The sequence below is a fragment of the Cydia splendana genome, chromosome 3, assembly GCF_910591565.1.
Source record: "Cydia splendana chromosome 3, ilCydSple1.2, whole genome shotgun sequence".
In the NCBI taxonomy this organism is placed as follows: Eukaryota; Metazoa; Arthropoda; class Insecta; order Lepidoptera; family Tortricidae; genus Cydia; species Cydia splendana.
Genome location: NC_085962.1, coordinates 4,977,850 through 5,001,000, shown reverse-complemented (window position 1 = coordinate 5,001,000; position 23,151 = coordinate 4,977,850). Strand labels below are relative to the sequence as shown.

The 23,151-nt window shown below is 39.8% G+C and overlaps 3 protein-coding genes across 3 annotated transcripts; 2 read left to right on the top strand and 1 right to left on the bottom strand.

Moving 5' to 3' along the window:
* The first annotated feature begins 925 nt into the window (after positions 1-925).
* LOC134806440 (uncharacterized) lies at positions 926-1,827 on the top strand. Its single transcript, XM_063779719.1, has 2 exons — positions 926-1,260; positions 1,362-1,827. Exons 1-2 carry the CDS (start codon positions 1,042-1,044, stop codon positions 1,599-1,601), a joined length of 459 nt encoding a protein of 152 aa, XP_063635789.1. The 5' UTR covers positions 926-1,041; the 3' UTR covers positions 1,602-1,827.
* Positions 1,828-1,956: 129 nt separating this feature from the next.
* LOC134806392 (tyrosine-protein phosphatase non-receptor type 11) lies at positions 1,957-12,056 on the top strand. Its single transcript, XM_063779646.1, has 2 exons — positions 1,957-2,224; positions 7,940-12,056. The coding sequence occupies exon 2, from the start codon at positions 8,029-8,031 to the stop codon at positions 9,952-9,954; it is 1,926 nt and encodes a 641-aa protein (XP_063635716.1). The 5' UTR covers positions 1,957-2,224; positions 7,940-8,028; the 3' UTR covers positions 9,955-12,056.
* A 1,525-nt stretch (positions 12,057-13,581) lies between these two features.
* Positions 13,582-22,917, bottom strand: LOC134806442 (protein yippee-like 5). The gene is made up of 4 exons (XM_063779722.1): positions 22,721-22,917; positions 21,069-21,228; positions 20,066-20,396; positions 13,582-16,493 (listed from the first exon to the last, which is right to left on the bottom strand). The coding sequence occupies exons 1-3, from the start codon at positions 22,836-22,838 to the stop codon at positions 20,312-20,314; spliced, it is 363 nt and encodes a 120-aa protein (XP_063635792.1). The 5' UTR covers positions 22,839-22,917; the 3' UTR covers positions 13,582-16,493; positions 20,066-20,311.
* Positions 22,918-23,151: the final 234 nt, after the last annotated feature.

The following is a 23,151-nucleotide window of genomic DNA, read 5'->3' as shown; positions in this document are numbered from 1 at the left end:
TAGTTTATTTTATAGTTAATTAATAATATTTAAATGATAAGTTTTAAGATGTATTCTAATAAGTAATTCTTCATTTTTATTTGTATTAGGTATAGGTTAGATTCAGTAATTGCTATGCCCTTGTAGGGCTCATGTTTGAAACAACTCATTTGTTATTTAATACCTATATGTACAACATGAATGCAAATAAAGAACTTGAACTTGTATGTATTAGGTACCATAATTCGTGAAAATGAACTTACCAGCGTTTTTACAGCAGCACATAGTCTAAGCATTGTAGCAGATTTATCGATAGTGGCCTGCCTTATCAAAAGTTACTAGTACAGGTACCTACCACAAAATAAATTTACTGTAAAATAGCGTCCATATCGCACAAAATAACACAGCACACAGCGAATGCTCAACACAAGGCGGACCAACACAGAGGTACAACTCAACGCACTTTCGAGGTTTTCATAACAGGGCATGTGTTTTAATTCGGGCTATAATCTAATTTCTTTCAGAACCGTAATGAAGGAAATGGCTGAACCATCACTAAAATATTTCAAATTTACCCTCTTCCAGTGACAGCAAAAAAATTGCATGTCTTGGCGGATATGCAAGTGTTGCCAGCATAAAAAAACAGCATAATTAAATCAATTTATAACAAAATTGTTATTTTTTTTCAAAATTTATAGTAAATTATAATAATTACAAATATGAATTCGTACTTATTTTAATTTAAATATTAATGCCACTAAAATTATATACATTTTATAGTGACATCTGGTGAAGTAGTTTGTGTAATCGGAAGTCAACTAATTTTGTCAGAAGCAAGATATAGAAGTCGCCTGCATCTTTACTGACGTTAACTACATTTGAAGTGTCCCCCCCCTGATGGTACCTATGCGTATTTTTTTTAAACAAATGATTCGTTCCAAATATAAAAGCTTTAAATGATAGGATAGTAACAATTGACATAATAATAAAATACACAAATAATTCCTGATTTTCTAAGTTTTTCAATATATACAATAAAAAGAAAATTACACTGAAGTCACAATGTTGTGTCCTGAAGGTGACCTAGCAATTCAAAATGAAGTTGATACAAAACAGGCTGGAGAAACTTGCCCTATCAAAACCAAGAAAGTATCTCCTGAGGACTCATCTGGCACTATTGAATTCAGTAGCAGCTCTTTCAAAAACCCCAAGACCTGGAAGAAATCTTTTGCCAATTTCTTTCGACATCAGATCCGTACATCGCGGTCACATTCGAGCGAAGTATGTTTATATACCGTAGTAGTCTCTCTCTTTAATTTCTCGTCCTAAATATAGTGATAAAAATTTATGACAAAATCTTATGTAACGTATTTATGTTGTAGGGTGATGGACCAACTGTTAACAAAGAGAAGTACGGAAACAAAGAAATAAGCCCAGAACTTAAATGGCAATCATTGGGGAAAGTGTTTCGTCGTCAAAGCCTTATTGAACCTTGGAACAAAGCATCCAATCAGCATGGGGGGGAAAGTTCTACTTCAAATAAGCGTCTTGCCGTAAGAAAAGTGTTGTCTAGTTATTTCGGAAAGTCTCAATCCCCTAATTCTGGCTCGGATAATAAATAAATGTTTTGATTTCAAAATAATTTCGCAATAACATTTGGCTTACTTCAGTAATCACTTGTGATAATTTCAGTGTAGCATATAGCATAATAAAATAGAGTGGCTTCTTTTTAATTTTAATTTGGCGCCTTATACGCCAAGCGATACTAGCGAAATTTTACTATTCATTCGAAATGTTATTTCCACTTGAGTGAAATTAATTCATTTTAATTAATAAAATAAAATCTGATTTAAATGTTTTATTTTACAGTAAGCTATAAAACATCTCATGTCTAAACTTCCTTCGCTTCGTCTCTTAGCAGTTAAAAAAAAAAGTTAAATGACAATAGATAGTGACATTTCCGTATTTTAGTCGAGTGCAGGCTGGGATGAAATCCTATTTAGTTTTTCGATTACAAAATCTTAGTTTAACATTTTAGTTCGTTACACACATGGCATTATAGCTCTATTTATTAATTTCTTACATTTCATGTTTGTGAATGTCCATGTGCAACAGCGTACGGGTGTATACGCCCTTGAAAACTGTGTTACAAAGGGTCTAAAGTCAGCATAGCAACAAGGTTTCGATCCATGAACCTCCTATTTACTGTGGTACTCAATGTTTATTGTTCGAGTGCCTTCATGAGGTAAGTTTAGGGTAAACTTATACTTGAAATCTTATTATGCGTTATATCTTGTCAAAATGTGCTATACACAGTATACGCTTATTTATACACATGTAGGTATGAAGCTTATTGTATTTGATGGCAATATATTTACTGTGGAAGATAGGACCCTAGAATGTAGTGTGCTTATCTTGTCCCTGAATTCAACCTTTTAAAAACACAGTCAACTTCTTTCTTATCCTGTAGTACAATATTTCTGGGACTTCATGTGGTCTTATCATTAGAACTGACTTTACTCAGCTATAGGATACATATTTATTGTTAGTGCTTTAAATGTGAATAACATATGTATTCAGATTAACAAAAGGGTTCTCTATGATGAAATTGTAACTCAAGTAGTCCCTGCCCTTCTAAATATTTGATTATGCTTTATACAGTTTATACAATTTAACTCGTATATGCTTCAAAAATTTGCTTTTAAAATATAATATTTGAACAGCTTGTATATTTATTAGTGATGTACCGACTATTGATTTGGCCGACTAGCCGACTAATCGGCGCTCGAATGGCCGATTAGTCGGCTAGTCGGCCAGATCACTAGTTTCGTATAAGTTCAGGTGAAATACGTTATGCTCCTTTGGTTGCGCTATTCATCATATTAGCTTGGCTAAAAGGTGTCCTCTACCGGTTCAAAGACCTATCACAAGAATCCTCGTTCAATTTCTGTCTTTAGTTTTTTTATTTTACGATCCTGAGCAGACCGTCAGTACAGCTTGTAGGAGGTATTTCCAAGGCTCTATTTCCCGTACGCAGTCGCCAGTTAAGAACCTATCCCCTGTGGTCAACGTCTTTACGAGCAACAGTCTAAGTCTCTAAATTTTGCAATAACATTAATAGTTCCTCATGGCTCTACCATTAAAAAAAAACAGAAACTGGATAATAATTAAAAAAAATTACTATCGAACTTGCACATGAAATTACACGAGAATCAGTTGAGATCGACCTGTAGAGGAAAACACCAGCCCACCAACTTTCGTATGCATCCTGAATAGGTATTTTAGTAAAATAAACATAAAATATATGGTATTCTTTCACTAATAAAGTGCCGACTAATCGGCCATTTTTGCCGACTAGTCGCCGACTAATCGCCGACTACAAATGTGGCCGGATAGTCGGCTTTCCCGACTAGTCGGCGACTAGTCGGTACATCCCTAATATTTATAGGTATACAAATGTAGCAATCTACCTATTTACAGAAGTTTTTCTCCACTATTAGTACTACAAAATTAACTATTACCAAGAAAACTGGCCAGTATTAGTAATGGTGAAATGGCCAGTAGAGTAGAAATGGTTTCAAAATACACTGTAATACTACCAGCCCTATAACATAGTAACAGAAAAAACTGGCTAAGTGCGAGTCGGGCTCACGCACAAAGGGTTCCAAACCATTAAGCAAAAAACGCCCAAAAATCACGTTTGTTGTATGGGATCCCCACTTAAATATTTATTTTATTTTGTTTTTAGTATTTGTTGTTACAGTGGCAACAGAAATACATCATATGTGAAAATTTCAACTGTCTAGCTGTCACGGTTCATGAGTTACATCCTGGTGACAGATAGACAGACGGACAGACAGCGGGGTCTTAGTAATAGGGTCCTTTGTTTACTAGAGATGCAACGGATAGTTGTTTAGCCAGATACCATATGTTCGGCCTGACCATGGGCCGAATATTTGGTATCCGGCCGCCGAATATTTGTAGGAGGATTGATATTTTGTTCTAAATAATTTTACAGTTATCATAAGGTACCTTTCAATATGGAAAGCGACATATAATAATTTTTATTTTTAGCTTATTGTTTTACTCAACCACAAAAGGCCGGTCACATAATTAAATTAAATTCAAATAATAAAAAAAAAATTATACACATCAATTACAAATTCCATATTTATTTGTTAAGGATTAGGGATTAGGCTTGTGCCTGCTCGGTCACTACAGAGAGCGCTCCACTCTCGGTCAATCGGTCAAACTAACTAGTTCGGTCTTTTAGTTCCTTTAGTTCAGTTCGGGCGTTGAGAGCCGGGAATGAATAGGAGTCGATTTTTCATTGGTTGCTTTCCAATCTTTGGTAACTGAATCCAATTCAACTTGTACGATACGATGTGTCGGTATTAAACATTAAAACACCTTAACATAATTAAAAAATATCAAATATGTCGAAATATATTTGATTTTCCTTCATATTTTACGGGCTTAGGAGTGTCACGTCGTTCTTTCATCTCGTTCACACTCGTGCCAGCGACATTGACAACCGTTTCGTTCCGTCCATTTTACGTTTCAGTCAAGCGCTCTCGAATCCTACTGAACTAAAGGACCTAAAGACCGATTAAGAGCGTGCAAAAAGATTTAGTTCCATTGGGTCCTTGATGGGATTTCATTCTTAATAGTTCTTAGTTCAGGACCGACTCAAGCCTATTAGGGATATGAAAATTTATATAATATGATTATATGACATATATTATATTAATGGGAATAATAGCTTTATAAATTGCTTTTTTTACAGATTTAAAATTTATAATTTGAATGTTCCTCAGTAGGTATAATTAATAGGTATATCAAGATTAAATCAATGGCTGCTATTTAACTGATCACCAGATTTAATAAAATTTAATACCAAAATAATCTACTTTACCACCCTAAAATAATAAACGATCACCAAAATTATAACACCATTTTAATGTGAAATGATTACCAATTTTATTACATTTTACTATCCTATTAAAGGAAATGACACCAAACTAATCATTATTAACCCAAAAATTGTAAATGATTACCAAATTTCAAACCCCATTTTAATGTGAAATGATAACCAAATTTTTACATCTTGCTATCCTATTAAATAAAATGACACCAAAATAATCATTGTAAACCCAAAAATAGTAAATGACCACCAAAATTAGAACTCCATTTTAATGTAGAATTCTAACCAAATTTTTAAATCTTGCTATCCTATTGAAGCAAATGACTCCAAAATAATCATTGTAAACCCAAAAATAGTAAATGACCACCAAAATTGTAACCACATTTTAATTAAAAATATGCAAATATTTAATATATCGTTATCCTATTAAATTAATAAATCCACTTCGTCATCTTTTTCTAACCTAACCTAACCCACTTTTCTAGTGGCATTTCGTTTCTGTATGGATTGCAGTTCAAACCTAACCTAACCCACTTTTCTAGTAGCATTTCGTTTCTGTAAGGGTCGCAGTTCAAACCTAACCTAACCCACTTTTCTAGTAGCATTTCTTTTCTGTATGGGTCGCAGTTCAAACCTAACCTAACCCACTTTTCTAGTAGCATTTCGTTTCTGTAAGGGTCGCAGTTCAAACCTAACCTAACTCACTTTTCTAGTAGCATTTCGTTTCTGTATGGGTTGCAGTTCAAACCTAACCTAACCCACTTTTCTAGTAGCATTTCGTTTCTGTATGGGTCGCAGTTCAAACCTAACCTAATCCACTTTTCTAGTAGAATTTCGTTTCTGTATGGGTCGCAGTTCAAACCTAACCTAACCCACTTTTCTAGTAGCATTTCGTTTCTGTAAGGGTCGCAGTTTAAACCTGACCACACCCACTTTTCTAGTAGCATTTCTTTTCTGTAAGGGTCGCAGTTCAAACCTAACCTAACCCACTTTTCTAGTAGTATTTCTTTTCTGTAAGGGTCGCAGTTCAAACCTAACCTAACCCACTATTCTAGTAGCATTTCAGTATGCTACTAGAAGAGTAGGTTAGGTTAGGTAGGTATGCGGTGCGGGGTACGGGGGGTTGAGCGGGAGGGGCTAGTAATTTTGGCATCAGTTTACTTTATTTGGTAATATGTATACATTTTTTGGTAATCATAGTGGTTTATTTAGGTGAAAATATCACATTAATTTGGTCTTCAAGATTTGGTGATCATTAATGATTTTTGGTGATCATTCAATATATTTGGTATTCGAATACAATTTGAAGTGCAGTCGTAATTAAAACGGTGGTAATTTTGTAATTTTAGGCCTTATTTTTTTGGTGTTCAGTAATTGTTTTTGGTAAGCATGATTTTTTTATTTAGGGTACCAAAGTATTTTTTGGTGGTCATTATATTTGTTGCCTAAATCAATACAGGTGTTAAGCCATGTGTAGTTATGAACAGCTGTGGACAAAATGTTAGGCTTAACTCATGGAGGTTAAACAGTAATGACACCCAAGCATGTGGCTAGCTTCACGGTAAGCAGTTACTGTAGCCTATTAGTAGCTAGCTGGCTATATGGACGCTTAGAACTCCTGTGGTGTCATTGGTGCATATGGATTCACAGGTTAAGGGTCGAAACTTCTAGGAAGGGGGGAGGGGGCCGAGCCACATCTCACGACATCTCACCAGAGGGGGAGGGGGTCAAAAATCTTACAAAAAGACCTCACGAAATTAATGGATGACTGCCACTTTGCCATTATCTATGTTTTATTTGATGCTGACCGTATTAAGGTATGGAAATTAAAAGTACAGCGCCATCTAGTGATGTCTTGCATAAAAGACTAGAGAAGAAGACTAAATTCAATAATTCTGTTCTATTTACCTGGTACCTGTACCAACTGATCCTTTTTTTCTGTATTAATTTTAGACCAGATACTAAAATGACTGTTGGATTTCCCAAATTTCTCCGGCGGATCTGACATTTTAGTACAAAATTTATACACAGACACGCGGTTATTTTATGCGATAAACTCAGCTTTAAACGCGATTCGTTTTCCGCATAACCATTTTACATCAGATAATTGAATGACCATATACCTTTTGTTTTACGCGGTAAAGGGACGCGCATTGCCATATTTCCTATATTCCGTTGACGCAAAACAACCGCGCATTACAATTAGCATCTTGGAATTCTTGGATATAAAAACTGAGAGAACTACAAAATAACGTTGCATTGAAATTCAAGATGTAATGTTTTGAAAAGATGTGTGCCGCCGAGTTTCTTGCCGGTCCCATATTGGGATACCCTCCTCCAATTGAGTGGGGATTTATCTTCTCGAGGCAGAGGTGTAGGGGTAGGGCTAACCCTCTAGGGCTCTAAAGCCGGTGTAGCTTTATTTGACGTTCATAAGCGCATTGTATTAATCTTTAACTATGTAATTCTATCTTTAATTAACAATGTGCAACGCAATCCTTTTGTCCTGTCTGTACATCAATAAACACCGACATAAATGAAGTTCTTGCTGCGCGTTTCATGTAGATCGTTCGTCGTTAGCGGTAGTAGTTGCACTTAGGTATAGTTTTGCGGTTAAGGAAAAACGTGTAGATAATAATCTGACGTCTCTAATGGCACACTTATTGAACTGTGTTTAAATACGTAGCTCTTCTCATTGGAATATTAATTTACAAAGAATATAACGTCTAAAAGCGAACTAGAATAAATAGAATAGAAGTGCTATGCAAAGAGCAGCTTACTGTATAGTTCTCAGTAGTAATTACATTGTATTGTTTTACTGGTGAATGTTACGTTTTGTAGAACTCTATGAATAGCGTTCTCACGCCGTCCAACTGACTATTTCAATGATTGATGGGTTAAATCGTGGCAATTAGCTTTCTAAATTCGATACTCACTGTTAAAAACTACGAAACGCAGCATAAACCTAAGTATTCATCAAGTAACAGCTCCATAGAGTAGGACAATAATTAAAAGATGTTTTTTTTTCCATTTCAGATGATTGTTGAGAATCTATGGCGTTTGAAGGGGCAAAAGGGGTAACTAATCTGATATAATAGAGTAAGTGGTGGCGCTATCAGTATAGGATGATCACTCGGCGTTGGTTCCACCCGTCGCTGACGGGCGTGGACGCGGAGCGGCTGCTGATGGACTGCGGCCGCGACGGGTTCTTCCTCGCGCGGCCCAGCATGAGCAACCAGGGCGACTTCACGCTGTCCGTGCGCCGCGGCAACGAGGTCACGCACATCAAGATACAGAACAACGGGGAGTTCCTCGACTTGTACGGCGGCGAGAAGTTCGCCACGCTCTCCGAGCTCGTCCAGTATTACATGGAGAACCAGGGCCAGCTGCGCGAGAAAAACGGTAACGTCATCCGATTAAAAACTCCACTCAACTGTGCCGATCCTACCACTGAACGCTGGTACCACGGCCAGCTCACCGCTAAAGAAGCGGAGAGGATGATGCTCGAAAACGGGAAGAACGGCTCCTTCCTAGTGCGCGAGTCCCAGCGCCAGCCTGGGGACTTTGTCCTTTCCGTGAGGACCCACGACCGCGTTACACACGTCATCATTCGCCGCCAGGACAAAAAGTACGACGTCGGCGGCGGACAACAGTTTCCCGACCTTGTCAGTCTCGTCGAGCACTACCGCAGCTTCCCCATGGTCGAGACCACAGGCGAGGTGTTGCGCCTCATGCAGCCTTTCAACGCAACTCGCATCCAGGTGCGCCACTTCCAGACTCGTGTCAAACAGCTGCAGAAGGAGAACGAGGGACCCATAGAGAGCATGGCCTACAAACAGGGCTTCTGGGAGGAGTTCGAGACGCTGCAGATGATGGAGAACCTACAGCTGTTCGACCGCATGGAGGGCTCCAAGCCCGAAAATATCAGAAAAAACCGGTATAAGAATATCATCCCATTCGACCACACCCGCGTTGTGCTTCGGGATATCCCGGCGGACGCGCTCCCGGGCGCCGACTACATCAACGCCAACTACATCCGCTGCGACAGCACCGAGCCCGGCGCCGACCACGACTGCAACGGCTCCAACGAGAATGGCTGCCCGCAGCTCCGCAGCGGCACGCCTACCAAGAGCAAAGACAAGTCCTCCCCGAATCACACGCCTATCACAGAAGAAAAGTCATTAGGCTCCAAGGAAAGTCTGAAATCGTATGGCAACGGGACTCATAAGTCGCTTCCTCCTTACGAACCCAGCGTTCTCCCCTCGAATCCCAACTATGTCAACACGACGATACCGAAAGCCGCGGTGGAGGCAGAGAATGGTGTCGCCGAGCACGTATATCATAAGACATACATCGCCACGCAGGGTTGCCTGCCCACCACCATCTATCAGTTCTGGTCCATGATCTGGCAGGAGGACGTCCGCGTCATCATAATGACGACTAAAGAGATCGAACGAGGCAAGGTCAAATGCGAGAGGTACTGGCCGCATTTGAACAAGACAGATTCAATAATGAAGTTCACGATCGTGAACGAGTTCGAGTCGTCGACACAGGACTACACGCTGCGGCGATTCCTGGTTACGAAGAGCGACGAGCCGGGCGTCAAGCGACAGATCTTCCACTTTCACTTCACGGCGTGGCCCGACCACGGCGTGCCGTCTGAGCCTGGCCGCGTGCTGAACATCCTGCTGGACGTGAACTACCGCCTGCAGCAGATCATGACGAGCGACTCGCCGCCGGCCGCCGCCGTCGTATGCGTGCACTGCTCGGCGGGCATCGGCCGCACGGGCACCTTCATCGTCATCGACATGATCCTCGACCAGATCAGGAAGGAGGGCTTCGACTGCGAGATCGACGTCCACCGCACCGTGCAGATGGTGCGCGACCAGCGCTCTGGAATGGTGCAGAATGAGGCTCAGTATAAGTTCATCTACATGGCGGTGCTAGAGTTCATCGAGACGGTGAAGCAGCGCGTGGGGCTAGGCTCTGCGGACTCGAAGGCGCGCAATCACCCGAAAGAGATCGTGGAGAGATTCGGCGCGTGGAAATAACGCTGTCTTGTCGGGTGACTACTTGTGGCGCGGCGCCTCTAACCTTCGTAGCCAGACCCGATCACACAGCTTATCTCATGAGGTGCTCTTTTTTTGGTGCAACAAGCAAGGGAAGCTGGTTTTATAGAATGAATGTGCGGACACTGCGGACCTCTTCACTTTTGCTTCACATGCAACGAAATTCAAAACAGGCAACGCAATTCAGTGTACAATACTTTTTATTTACATTTGAACACAAGTAATGTAACAAATCGATTTCTAAAAGACATCACATAGTTTCTCTTAGATTTTATTCGAGCCATCATTTTACATAGAAATCGACAAAACGGGAACATTTCGAGAGTTGTATAGTAATATTGTTATAATCAAGCTAAATTCTTAGAGTTAATAAGAATAAGAATAATAAGTTAATAAAATGTAATCCAACAAAAACATCCTGTTGGAAATCCCTGAAATTTGTTAATGGGATGTTATTTTGTTCAGCACCATTGTTCCGAGTATTGAGTCATATTTCTTAAGATTTTATGAGACTCGGCTAGCGGTCTCGGTTATCGATTTTTCCATAGTTTTTTAAAAGTTTAACTTTATAGATATGTAATTTAATTTGGTTATAAATACGTTTCACGAAATCGTAACAGAACAGAAGTGTATGGAAAATAAATGTTGTTGAGGAGTAGGATGGTTTTTGGTAGTTTGAAACTATTATATAGTTACGTATGTATATTACGCGCACGTATATAACTTGATAATGTTTTGAACAAGTATGTTTTATACTCGTAATACATAAGGCCGAGCGCGGCTTCAATGTGATCTCGAATTGGATTTTAGATTCAACCGATTTTTTTTATATAAAATGTTGGTCCGGCTTATGTGTGTAACTGCAGGAAATTTTCCGTAGTCCCTTTGGCCCCTGAGCTCCTGAGGCCTCGTGACGTTGGTCTCGTTTATTCTAAGGGCTCATGGACCCTTTGGCCTCGCGGCTCAGCCAATCCACGTATTTATTTTATATAGATAGAGCTACCCAGTGGACGGTGAAGGCCGTGAAGGTGTTGCTTATATTCGATTTTATTTCGGGTATAATAACTTCTCTTTACATTGAGTATTTAATTCGCAACACTACTTCTAAGAAGATTCATATTTCTGTTTCCAACATGTTTTTTAAGTATCGATCGACGCAACAAAATCCATCACTTTGGTAATATTTTATTTACTTTAATATTAAATGTAAGTTTTTGATTTATTATTCTTGTCATAAAGAAAGATGAGGTGCTTATATTAATTGTGAAATTCGGCCCATGTTCTAACATGATGATGATCACAGGATGGTGCGATATTTATTTTATTAAGTATGAAATTTATTTTCCGTTAGATATTCTATGTAGGTATAGTCGGCGTCGAAAGAAGCTTGTAACACTTTAGGACTTTGTCGCATTTAAAGACAGTAAGTATGAACATGTGAATTCGAATAATGACAAGGTTCTAAAAGGTCCAACGACTTTTGAGGCCGATAGTATGTAGGGTCGGTTCAAGCAGTCAAATCTCATTGGCACGGTCGTAATAAAAACAGAACTGATTATTAGCCTTAAGGTTGTAGGTGGGCCTTATTTTTTTAATTTCTCAATTTTAGCGGGTCGCCCGCGTATGTACTGAGAGATAGTTTTACGCAATCATCTAAATAGGAATCGGCAATTTTTTGAGAAGGGTGTATGCTTCATTTGTGCAATAACACGATAAGGGATTGCCCACAAAAATTGAGAAATAGGAAACCCTCCTAAACCTACTAAGAGCTGTACAATACCGTTAAGCTACCGTTTACGTTAGAGTCTGTTCGGAAAGAGAAGAGTCATATAATGTACTGGTTCCCTTATATTTTATATTCCACGACTCTTCTAGGTATTTCCGCACAAAGTCTATGTTAAGTATTAGGTACATCACCGCTTGGACGGCCCGCACTATATTAAGTTGTTGGCATTTTATTTATACCGTATTCCAATTTTAAAAGCGGAGCTTAACTGCTGTAAAAACACAGAAAATTTTATGTTATCTGCTAAAGATATATGTTGTGTTATATGATGTAATAAATAATAAAATGTGATATTGTATTATGTAGTTTGTTCTGTTGTGTATGAGCACTTGAGCACCAAACTCCTACCGACTTAACCCTTTTCCAGGCATAGTACGATTTATACGTAGGTACGTGACGTGTCAATTTAATTCCAACCTTAGAAATCCGATTTAAGGTTGAAATTAGATTGGTCTTTCGGGAAATGTGAGTTGTCTGGAAATGAATCACTAAACGTAACTATTTGGAATATATTTCATCAGATGATAACTAAAACTCGCTAATTTCGAAATTTTTTTTTAACAAAAACCAACCTTATTTAAGTATTAATATGGTTCACTATGGCTATGAACTTGTGTTGGTAATTAGTGAGTCTTGGTTGTCATCTGACGATTTGTTTCTTTTGGGAAAACCTTCTAGATTGGTACAACCTGGAAAAGCGTTAATAAATTGCATATCTTTATAGAATCAGGCCGTAAAGCCGGAACCCCCGTGAAGCTACGCACGTGGGTACAAAACGCTTCGTTTCAAAATGCATGCACCTAGATACTTCCACCGCAGTGCACGAATACTGTCATGGAATTATGTCACTTGATACATACGCGTGGCCTGATCCGAAGTGCCCCCCAGGCACACGCTATTTCCACCGCAGTGCACGAATACTGTCATGGAATTATGTCACTTGATACATACGCGTGGCCTGATCCGAAGTGCCCCCCAGGCACACGCTATTAGCGCGTGGCAGGCGAAGCCCCAACTGCGACCCACCTGTCGAAGTGTCCACGCCACTTCTACAGAACGTTTCTGACGACTGACTTGATAAAATGGGCTAACGGGCACAGCGGATTATTCCCACCAAGTTCTTACCAGTGGTAACTACTGGGATTTTTTTCCCACCTTTTACCACTGGTAACTACTGGGAAAAAAAAACCCACTAGTTACCACCAACTTCGGCTGACTGGTAAAAGGTGGGATTTTTTTTCCCAGTAGTTACCGCCAAAATATTGTTAGAATTCAATACTAATAAAAACAGTATAAATAGTACAACCAAAAACATAAATGTAAAAAAGGAGAGCCAAGTTCAATTCAAAAATTACGCTTGGCTGTGTAGTGGGGTTCGCCGCAAAAAGAATGGAGATCTAAATGAGTGCCAAGTTCTATGCAAAATCCAAATATGTATTTATAGGAACAAAATAACATTATAAACAAAAAAAACTCGAGCCCTGTGAGCCTTTTTTTAGGGCTCGCCTCATCTCTTGACGCCTAAAAGGCTAAAAGCCTTTTTTATTTCTTTAGTAAAATAGGCTTTTAGGCGTCAAGAGATGAGGCAAGCCCTAAAAAAAGAGCTAACAGGGCTCGAGTCTTTTGGATCACTACGTAGGACAGCCTCCTCAATCCTATTGGTTTCGGCCGTAATTACGGTCATAAGATATAAATGAAATCAACATCTTTATTTCGCCAGTTCTGCTCTCATCTACTCATCGGAGACGACGAACCTACAAATAAGTTTCACGGCAATGTAAGCTGTAGGAAAAACCTGACTTGGAAATAATGATAAATATGTGTCCTATTTTAAAACTGTTTATTTCTATAATTCTCTATTTAGTAACATAATACCAGGTAAGGCCCCTCTCCCACTATGTCGTAACGACAGATAGTCGTGACTCGTGCGTCAGGTGTTCACATATGCACATATGGAACGATAATTTTCCTGTAGTGGCTTGTACGGCAACGTCAAAAATATGTTTACACTTTTGCACCTTACTCTTTTGTAATAAAAGGCAAAAAGTGTAAACATATCTTTGACGTCGACTTTACCTATCTTTACTAACGAATGTATGTCGTTGTGATATAGTGGGAACGCGGCGTTATATACTATATAAGAACAAAAAAAAACAAAATATTCAAAGAAGTTTTCCCTCAAAAACAGTGTAGTGGCGATTTATATGGTTACCAATGTTACCATTTTATATTTTTTTATCTTAGCACATTCACTGCCAGCGCGAGCTATGTGCTAGGAACGCAGCTGATAACACGTGAAAAATCGTATGTAACGAAAAGCTCATGAACAGAGAACTCGCCTAGCGGGTCGCTGGCAGTGATTGAGTTAAAATAAGTAGTAAATGCTTCATCAAAAAGTAATTTGCAATGTTATGTTGGGTTAGATATAATGGAATAGCGATAAATTGTAAATTGATTGTCGATTTTGCCATATAGGTAATATTAACTCACATTTATAGACGGGTCTAACGCGAATTTTATTCCATTACCTTGATTTACCGACGTTTCGACACAGGTTTCACTTAGGGAATGCAAATCGGTTATTTTCGGTTATTTTTTGTATGGAAATTATCGGTTATTAACCGAAACCGCGGTTATTTCCATACAAAAAATAACCGATTTGCATTCCCTAGTTTCACTGGTCGTGGTCGCGGCTGACTGATGTCCCAGCAAAATGTCAAAACAGAGATTTGTGCAACTACTCGACGATAAGTGTATGGAGAAGTTTGGGGTAGACATCACATTTTCAAACCACCCACTACACATAATGTTAATTATTGTCAATAGTCCGACACGCAACACACAATATCCACGCACCCGTCCGAAGATAGATCCTTTATTTAATTACACAAACGGGTCTACCGCGATATATAGATCCTTTGGCGAAAATTCGCGTTAGACACGTCTATAAATGTGAGTTAATATGTGTTCAAAACGCGAAAGTTTAAAATATTATATATAGGTAATAATTAGTAATTACACATATTCCAAGAAAAATAGGTAGGTACCTACATTCGAGTTTACAAACATCTACAAGCCAACGTTTCAAAAATATGCTAACACGCCTTTATGACACGAACAATAAGGTCGTGTAAATATATTTCAGGAACAATTATACTTAGTGAGAGATAGAGATGTTTGTGAACTGCATTCATTATGGTGTGGAATCTTAAATTAACTCTTAATTTCTAACTCGATCAAATAAGACTAAAACAGCATTTTTAATTTGCATTTACTTAACCACGCCTTAAGGGGCCCATTAATTACCAGTCCGCCGGACGATATCGGCCTGTTGACAACTCCGAACAACTGACAGACTGATATCGTCCGGCGAACTGGTAATCTGTGGGCCCCTTTATGATAAATTTAAATTTCGAATAAAATATAGGCTCAACCTATCATAAATTTAACATCGCCAAATTAATTATAATACTTACATCTATTTAATCACAACATAAACCATTGGCTGTAGGAGAAAACTTAAGTCCTTGTAATTTAATCTTATATGCCGCTCGCATCCAGAATATTTCCGAAATAAAACGTAAACCCATCGAAAACAAAAATATGAAAACTACTTCGCCGACAAAAGAATTCAGATCAAACTGGGTGCCAAGTTTTTTTAGTTACATACTTGAGTAAAATAAGAAGATATACTAATGCTGATTGTATACCCAATTATAAATATTACTAACTTGTTATATAAGAACATGAGCGCCGCCAGGATTACTTTCAGGGGGGTGCATATGTGAAATAGAAGCACTCTATGCCGTCATTTAAGTATGTAGCATCGAACGTAGGTACATTTAGCACGTTACGACATGTGAAAACGTGGAATCGCTCAACGATGGGACACGAGAGCGACCACACGGATAAAAAATATATATTTTGTATTTTTTCCTGTGTTTTCTTTCCTGCCAGGGGGCCGCAAGTGCACCCCCTTGCACCCCGCTGCCGGCGCCCATGTATAAAAACATTTAGAGCCACCCCACACTAGCGTCTCGCGAGCGTCGACGTCTTCTCTAAGCATGCTGCTCGACGCAACGTTAGCGCAACTGCGCAGCGACGCCATTTCCCATAGCGCTGACTAGACGCCGACGCTCAAAAGACGCTAGTGTGTGGTGGCCCATATACTAGTATGTGAGCACATAGCAAGTCAAATCTTCAGTGTTTATCTTAAGTTATCCGCAGGCCAATCTAAAAGTTCACCGCCATAGCCGGCGAATTGCGAAGACATAGGATTTAAAATAAATATGTGTAAAGTAAAGCCAACGAAACTAGATAAAGATATAAACAATCTGACTGAATTTCATAACTAGAGTTAGACCAAGAAAAGTCTCCAGCGATTTTGATAGCCCACGCAGTGCAAGTGTTATTTTAAACGTCAAAGTTCTATGAAATAATGAAGTATAAATAACACTTGCACTGCGTGGGCTATCAAAATCGCTGCAGACTTTTCTTGGTCTAACTCTATTAGCTATAGCCAGCGACTATTATCTCTGTCATAATAATAATTTAGTTCAAATAATATAGTTTGAATAATGTTTGTTTACATTCTTTATCTCGTTACGTGGGCATTACTTTACGAATGTATTGCATAAAACTTAATGCTACGTCCCCAAGCATAGACATGTTCGACAAGCGATTCTACATGGAGGGTTTAAATTAGGTATTATCTTTGAATTAACCCTTTGATCGCCTAAGACGCTAAGTGTAAGGCCTGAGTGGACGCTCGAGTTGAGCGTGCAGCGGGGCGGGGCGTGCGGCGTGCATGTTCAAATCACTTGTGAACCCGACGCCACGCTACTAGGGTTGCCAACCGTACTATATTATATAGTATTGTACTATATTTTGGCCCTCTGTACTATATACTTTTGGAAAAATACTATATAATATATAGTACGCTAAAATACTATATTTCCGATTAAACGTATATTACACTCATCTTTAGTATTTTATCTAAAAGTACTATATTTTTTTGAAATGTACTATATTTTTGATGCCTTATTCGGGAAAACGGGTATTCGGGGACCCGGGTATGTCCTTAAACTACGTCCAAGGCCACCGGTGGACGGGCAGCAGCGTCCCTCAAATTCGGTGTACTCGACTGCGATCGCCAACCCGCCTGCCAAGCGTGGCGATTATGGCATTCACCCCCCATCATGATGAGCACAATAGAACCACGGCCCCGAGGTTCCGGCGACCCCGGGTGCTCTGGCTATGGTAGCGGTCAGGGCATTAGCGGGGTCAGGGGTGCTAAGAATCTCCGGCAAAGATCCGGCTACCCGCCCCGACGACGACTGGCCCTGGTAACACACAACATACGCACTATGAGGACTGACGAAAAGATCTGCGAGCTGGAAGAGGAACTGAGCAGGTTACACTGGGACATTGTAGGGTTATGCGAAGTCCGTAGAGAGGGGGAGGACACGACAACCCTGAAGTCTGGTAACTTGCTCTACCACCGGGAGGGCGACCAACAGTCCCAAGGTGGTGTCGGGTTTCTCGTTCACAAGTCCCTCGTAAACAACATAATAACCATCGACAGTGTGTCGAGCAGGGTGGTATACCTAATACTCAGAATATCCAAAAGATATTCGCTGAAGGTCATTCAGGTATACGCACCGACCTCGTCACACTCCGATGATGAAGTAGAAGCTATGTATGAGGACGTAAGTAGGGCCATACATACTTCTAAAACCTACTTTACTGTTGTTATGGGGGACTTCAACGCAAAGTTGGGCAAGAGAAGCGGGGATGAGTTGAGAGTGGGGCAATTTGGGTATGGGCAACGGAACCCTAGGGGTCAGAGGCTGGCCGACTTTCTGGAGAGAGAGGAACTCTTCATGATGAACTCTTTCTTCCAGAAGCCGCCTCACAGGAAATGGACCTGGATGAGTCCTGACGGTTCCACGAGAAACGAGATAGACTTCATCATGACCGACAAGAAACGGATATTCAGTGATGTCTCTGTGATCAACAGGGTAAAGACCGGTAGTGATCACCGAATCGTAAGAGGCACACTGAATATCAATATTAAACTTGAAAGGTCCAGCCTGATGAAGTCTACGCTCCGACCTACTCGAGCCTATGTTCAAAACCCCGAAAGCTTTCAACTCGAGCTCTCTAACCGCTTTGCTTGCCTAGAGAACTTGGCTTCAGTGGACGAAATCAACGACGGGCTAGTGGAAACTGTCCACACAGTAGGGTCTAAGTTTTTTAGATCCCGCCGTAAAGATAGACCTCAGAAATTGACCGAGCAAACCTTAAACCTCATGGCTGAACGACGCTCGCTACAGTTGCAGTCTCCCGATGACGCGGAGTCATATAGGCAGCTCAATAGACGTATATCTAAGTCCTTGCGACATGATCTGCGTCTCTTTAATACTAACCGTATTAAAGAGACTATTGAGCGAAACCAAGGCTCCAAAGTGTTCGCAAAGGACAAGTCTATTGGGCAAAGCCAGCTGACAAAGCTGAAACGGGAAGATGGCAGCATAGCGTCGAGCAAAGCGGAGGTTTTAGGTGAGATCGAGAGGTTCTATGGACAGTTATACACTTCGATCGCAAAGCCCGTTGACAGCTTGGTAGGAGATCCAAGAGCCAAGCTGTCCCGACATTATACCGAAGATATCCCGGACATCAGTCTGTACGAGATTAGGATGGCCCTGAAGCAGCTTAAGAACAACAAGGCGCCGGGCAAAGACGGAATCACTTCAGAGCTTCTGAGAGCGGGTGGAACACCGGTACTTAAAGTCCTCCAGAAGCTCTTTAATTCCGTCTTGTCCGAGGGCATAACGCCTGAAACATGGAATAGAGGCGAGGTGGTGCTGTTCTTCAAAAAAGGTGATAACAACCTATTGAAGAACTACAGACCCATCACGCTTCTGAGCCATGTCTATAAGCTGTTTTCAAGGGTCATCACGAACCGTCTCGAACACAGACTTGATGACTTCCAGCCTCCCGAACAAGCCGGTTTCCGAAAAGGCCATAGTACCATAGACCACATCCATACGCTGCGGCAAGTTATACAGAAGACCGAAGAGTATAACTTGCCATTATGCTTAGCGTTTGTGGACTATGAGAAAGCCTTCGATTCGGTGGAAACATGGGCGGTGCTTGAGTCTCTTCAGCGATGCCATATTGACTATCGGTACATCGAAGTGTTGAAGTGTTTGTATAGTAACGCCACCATGTCGGTCCGAGTACAGGAGCAGAGCACGAGGGCGATTCCATTGCGAAGAGGCGTAAGGCAGGGAGACGTTATCTCTCCGAAACTGTTTACTGCCGTAATGGAAGACGCCTTCAAGCTCCTGGAATGGGAAGGACTTGGCATCAACATCAACGGCGAATACATCACTCACCTTCGGTTTGCCGACGATATCGTAGTCATGGCAAAGTCGATGGAGGAACTCAGCATGATGCTCGATGACCTCAACCGAGTTTCACAACGGGTGGGCTTGAAAATGAACATGGACAAGACGAAACTTATGTCAAATGCCAATGTTGTGCCCATCCCAGTCTCTGTTGGGAACTCGGTACTCGAAGTTGTTGACTCGTACATCTACCTAGGACAAGTAGTCCAATTAGGTAGGTCCAACTTCGAGAAAGAGGTCAACCGCCGAATCCAACTCGGTTGGGCAGCGTTCGGGAAACTACGTAATGTCTTTTCGTCCGACATACCTCAGTGCCTCAAGACGAAAGTCTTTAATCAATGTGTATTACCAGTGATGACTTACGGCTCCGAAACGTGGTCTTTCACTATCGGCCTCATCTCAAAACTTAAAATCGCTCAACGAGCTATGGAGAGGGCTATGCTCGGAGTTTCTCTACGTGATCGAATCAGAAATGAGGAGATCCGTAGACGAACTAAAGTCACCGACATAGCCCACCGGATTAGCAAGCTGAAGTGGCAATGGGCAGGCCACATTGCACGCAGAGAAGATGGCCGATGGGGTCGAAAAGTGCTCGAGTGGAGACCACGGACTAGCAAGCGCAGCGTAGGACGTCCACCCACAAGATGGACAGACGATCTTGTTAAGGTCGCCGGAAGACGCTGGATGCGGGTCGCTTCCAACCGGCACGTATGGAGGTCCAAGGGGGAGGCCTATGTTCAGCAGTGGACGTCTTATGGCTGAGATGATGATGATGATGATATTTTTGATGCCTTATTCGGGAAAATACTATATTCCACCAAAAAAAAGTTGGCAACCCTACACGCTGCACGCCCCGCCGAACGCTCCGCTTCGAGCGTCCACTCAGGCCTTACACTAACTAATGCGCGCGGCTGTAGCCCAATATCAACCTTAGTGCATACCCACAAGGTTCACGATGACGCGCCGCACACGATAGGCGTGGCGTTATACCATACTCTAATTTAAAAAAAACTGAAATTAAAGCATCAGGTGACCAAGACTTGATGGCCTTGCAAACAATCGCTGGTGTAGAGATTTGGATTGACACTCAAATGCTTGTCTAACAAGTGTACATGGGTATGTAGTATATAAATGTATAAATCTAATCGTCGTTGACTTGTATTTCCTCTATGCCGTCGCTTTCCGTGACCAACGCTCGCTCCAGGATAACGCGACCTTCCTTGTATCTGTCTCGACAAAACGAAATTTATAAAAAAAAACTATACACTCGTATATAGATATATCTATATATGTACATACAATTGAGCTATAGTAGCCACAATACAAACTGGCGACTGAGGTCATCAGCATTTCCCAAACTATGGGTCGCGCGCGTGGGTCGCGAGCGAATATTGAGTGGGCCCTGAAACTACTAGGGCATCAGCGTTACCAATAATATTTTATGCCCCCTTTTTAAGACGGCCAAGAAGTGGGTCCCGAATTTGGCAGTTTTTGTTAGGTGGGTCCGAGCCCAGTCAACTTTGGGAACCACTGGTATGGATAAAAAGATAAAATTGCATTTTAAAAGGGCTTGTTTCTTCACTCATAGTCATAAGTGTCATAACGGAGTCGCCCTTTCGGTTGCCAACCACACTGCATAAAAAACAATGGCTTTGTTTTACAGATAAGGAACTTAATTCGAACCAATGCACAGTGGTAAGTACAGGGGTAAAAAAATAACCAATATAGGTACTTGTGGTAACAAGTTGGTGGTAATATGTGGCAATAACCCAGTAAATTAAATATATAACATAGCCAATACTGATATTGTTTTCAACATGCATGATTTTCCTTAATGATGAAGTGTAAAAATTTTAATGCTTTGTTTTTGGCGTAAAGTTATTATAAATTTGTGTCACCTTTGGTTTTCCTCAGTAGCAAACTCGTACACCCAGCCGAGCTTGGTGGAACAATTCTTGCAGGAGACGTCTCGCACCATATGCCGACCAGTTAGCATCACCCGGTCCTGCACTCCCGAGTATACCAAGTTCACAACTTTGTGGAAGAGAAAAGCGCGGCCTGGAATCAATAGTGCATTTTGCATATTTAATTCATTGTTGTGCTAAAAATTAATGAGGCTTCTTGTATAAATGTAGGATTTTTATATTTTAATGATTTTACAAAATTCATTATTGTGCTAAAAGTTAATGAGAATTCTTGTATAAATGTAGGATTTTTTAAATTTAATTCAATTAATTCATCATCATATTAGCCAAGAGACTTTCATGTTGCCCAAAAGCTTCAATTATTTAGCAGTGAGTTGGCTATGAAGCTTGAGGTCATGAATATAGCTTGAACATGGACAGATCATCGCAAAATTGTTTATCTTGGAAATAGAACAAGATGTTTTAAAGTTGTGGTTTTTACAGTATTTTTAAATTAATTTATCAATTCATTCATTGTTGCAACCCACAAATGTCAAAAGTTTGCACCTTTATTTATTACCATATTTGTTTTTGCGATAATCTGAGCTTTAACCCGTGGAGCGCCACATCACTCGTGTGATGCTAACTCAATTTGGGTCAAATTGCTTTGCATCAATTTGTTGTATGGTGGGTGTTCAACAGGTTAAGTATTTATCTCATTTTATGATTATGTTTGGTATTAAAATGACTAAAAGTTATTAAAAAATTCAAAAAACCTTAATTATATTCCCCTAACATCTAAATATAAGGTATGCAAAATTAGATTGCAAAATTTTCAAAATCCATTAATTTTCCCAGCTAATCCAGTGTTAATTAAATAGTTAATTACATAGTGGACTGGAAAATAATTTAAATAGATACTCAAAATATAATTATTTATTATTACTGGAAAGTAGGTCAGCCAACAGCTAGCCATCTTGGTTTATATTCAACTTTCCTGATATTGCAATAATGGTTTAGCGAAATTGATTGCCACAATTAAATATGCACATATTTGTTTCATGATTTTACAGGAAACTGATAAGGTGCATAGATATATAATAGGTATATATAATGTTAATCCTTGATCTCATTATTATAAGTACATAGATGTCTGCTAGATGTTAATGTTTCTTTTGTTATTTAATGTTATAATAATATTCTTCTAATCTTGAATCTTAAATATGTATATACCATGTAACTGCTTTGGTGCTATACTGTTAACTTATGTGTAAGTTTTTAATAAATAAAATAAATAAAATGATTACAATACAAGTAGAGCTGGCAGTAGTAATATAAATAGTGTAATATCGCATGTAACTAAAAAGTTTATAAATATGTAGAAATATGTCATTAAGTTTAATTGTTATGGTGCTCATTAGCAGTGTAGACAGTGTCTACCATTTTCAATGTACAATAAAATTACTTACTTGATTACATTCTGATTTCGATGACGTAGATTTATACAATAAACCAAATATTTGAAATATATGTTTGAATTCGACCAATGACCATCTTAATGACATTAAACTATATACGCAGATTGAAATACTTAATTAATAAACAATGATCTTACTAAAAATACCACGTAACTTATAAAAAATTACCTGTAGCTCCAGTGAATCTTGTACTGATTAGCTCTGAACGATTAGTAAGGTTTACATCACACGCTGCACACGAGAACAGACGAGTGCCTCCAATATGATCCAGGAATATCTTGCCCATCTTCAAGTTTGGACTTTTACTTCTTTGTTTTCAAAACAGACCTATCATAAAATCAAAACAAGAATGGATGCCAGCTGCGTAATCGATAAATGTCAAATTGTTAATCACACAACCACGCAGCTGACTGACTGACAGTCTCTGACAGCAGTGACATCTGACTGAAGATTGTGAACCGGTCCGAAATGAACATTGAATTTTAAAATAATTGCATTTTTCGAATTCGAATGCAACAACGATATTTAAACCGAAATGATATAATGACAGCGTTTTACACAAAAATAAAACGCTAATTAAATAACTTACCATATTCGAA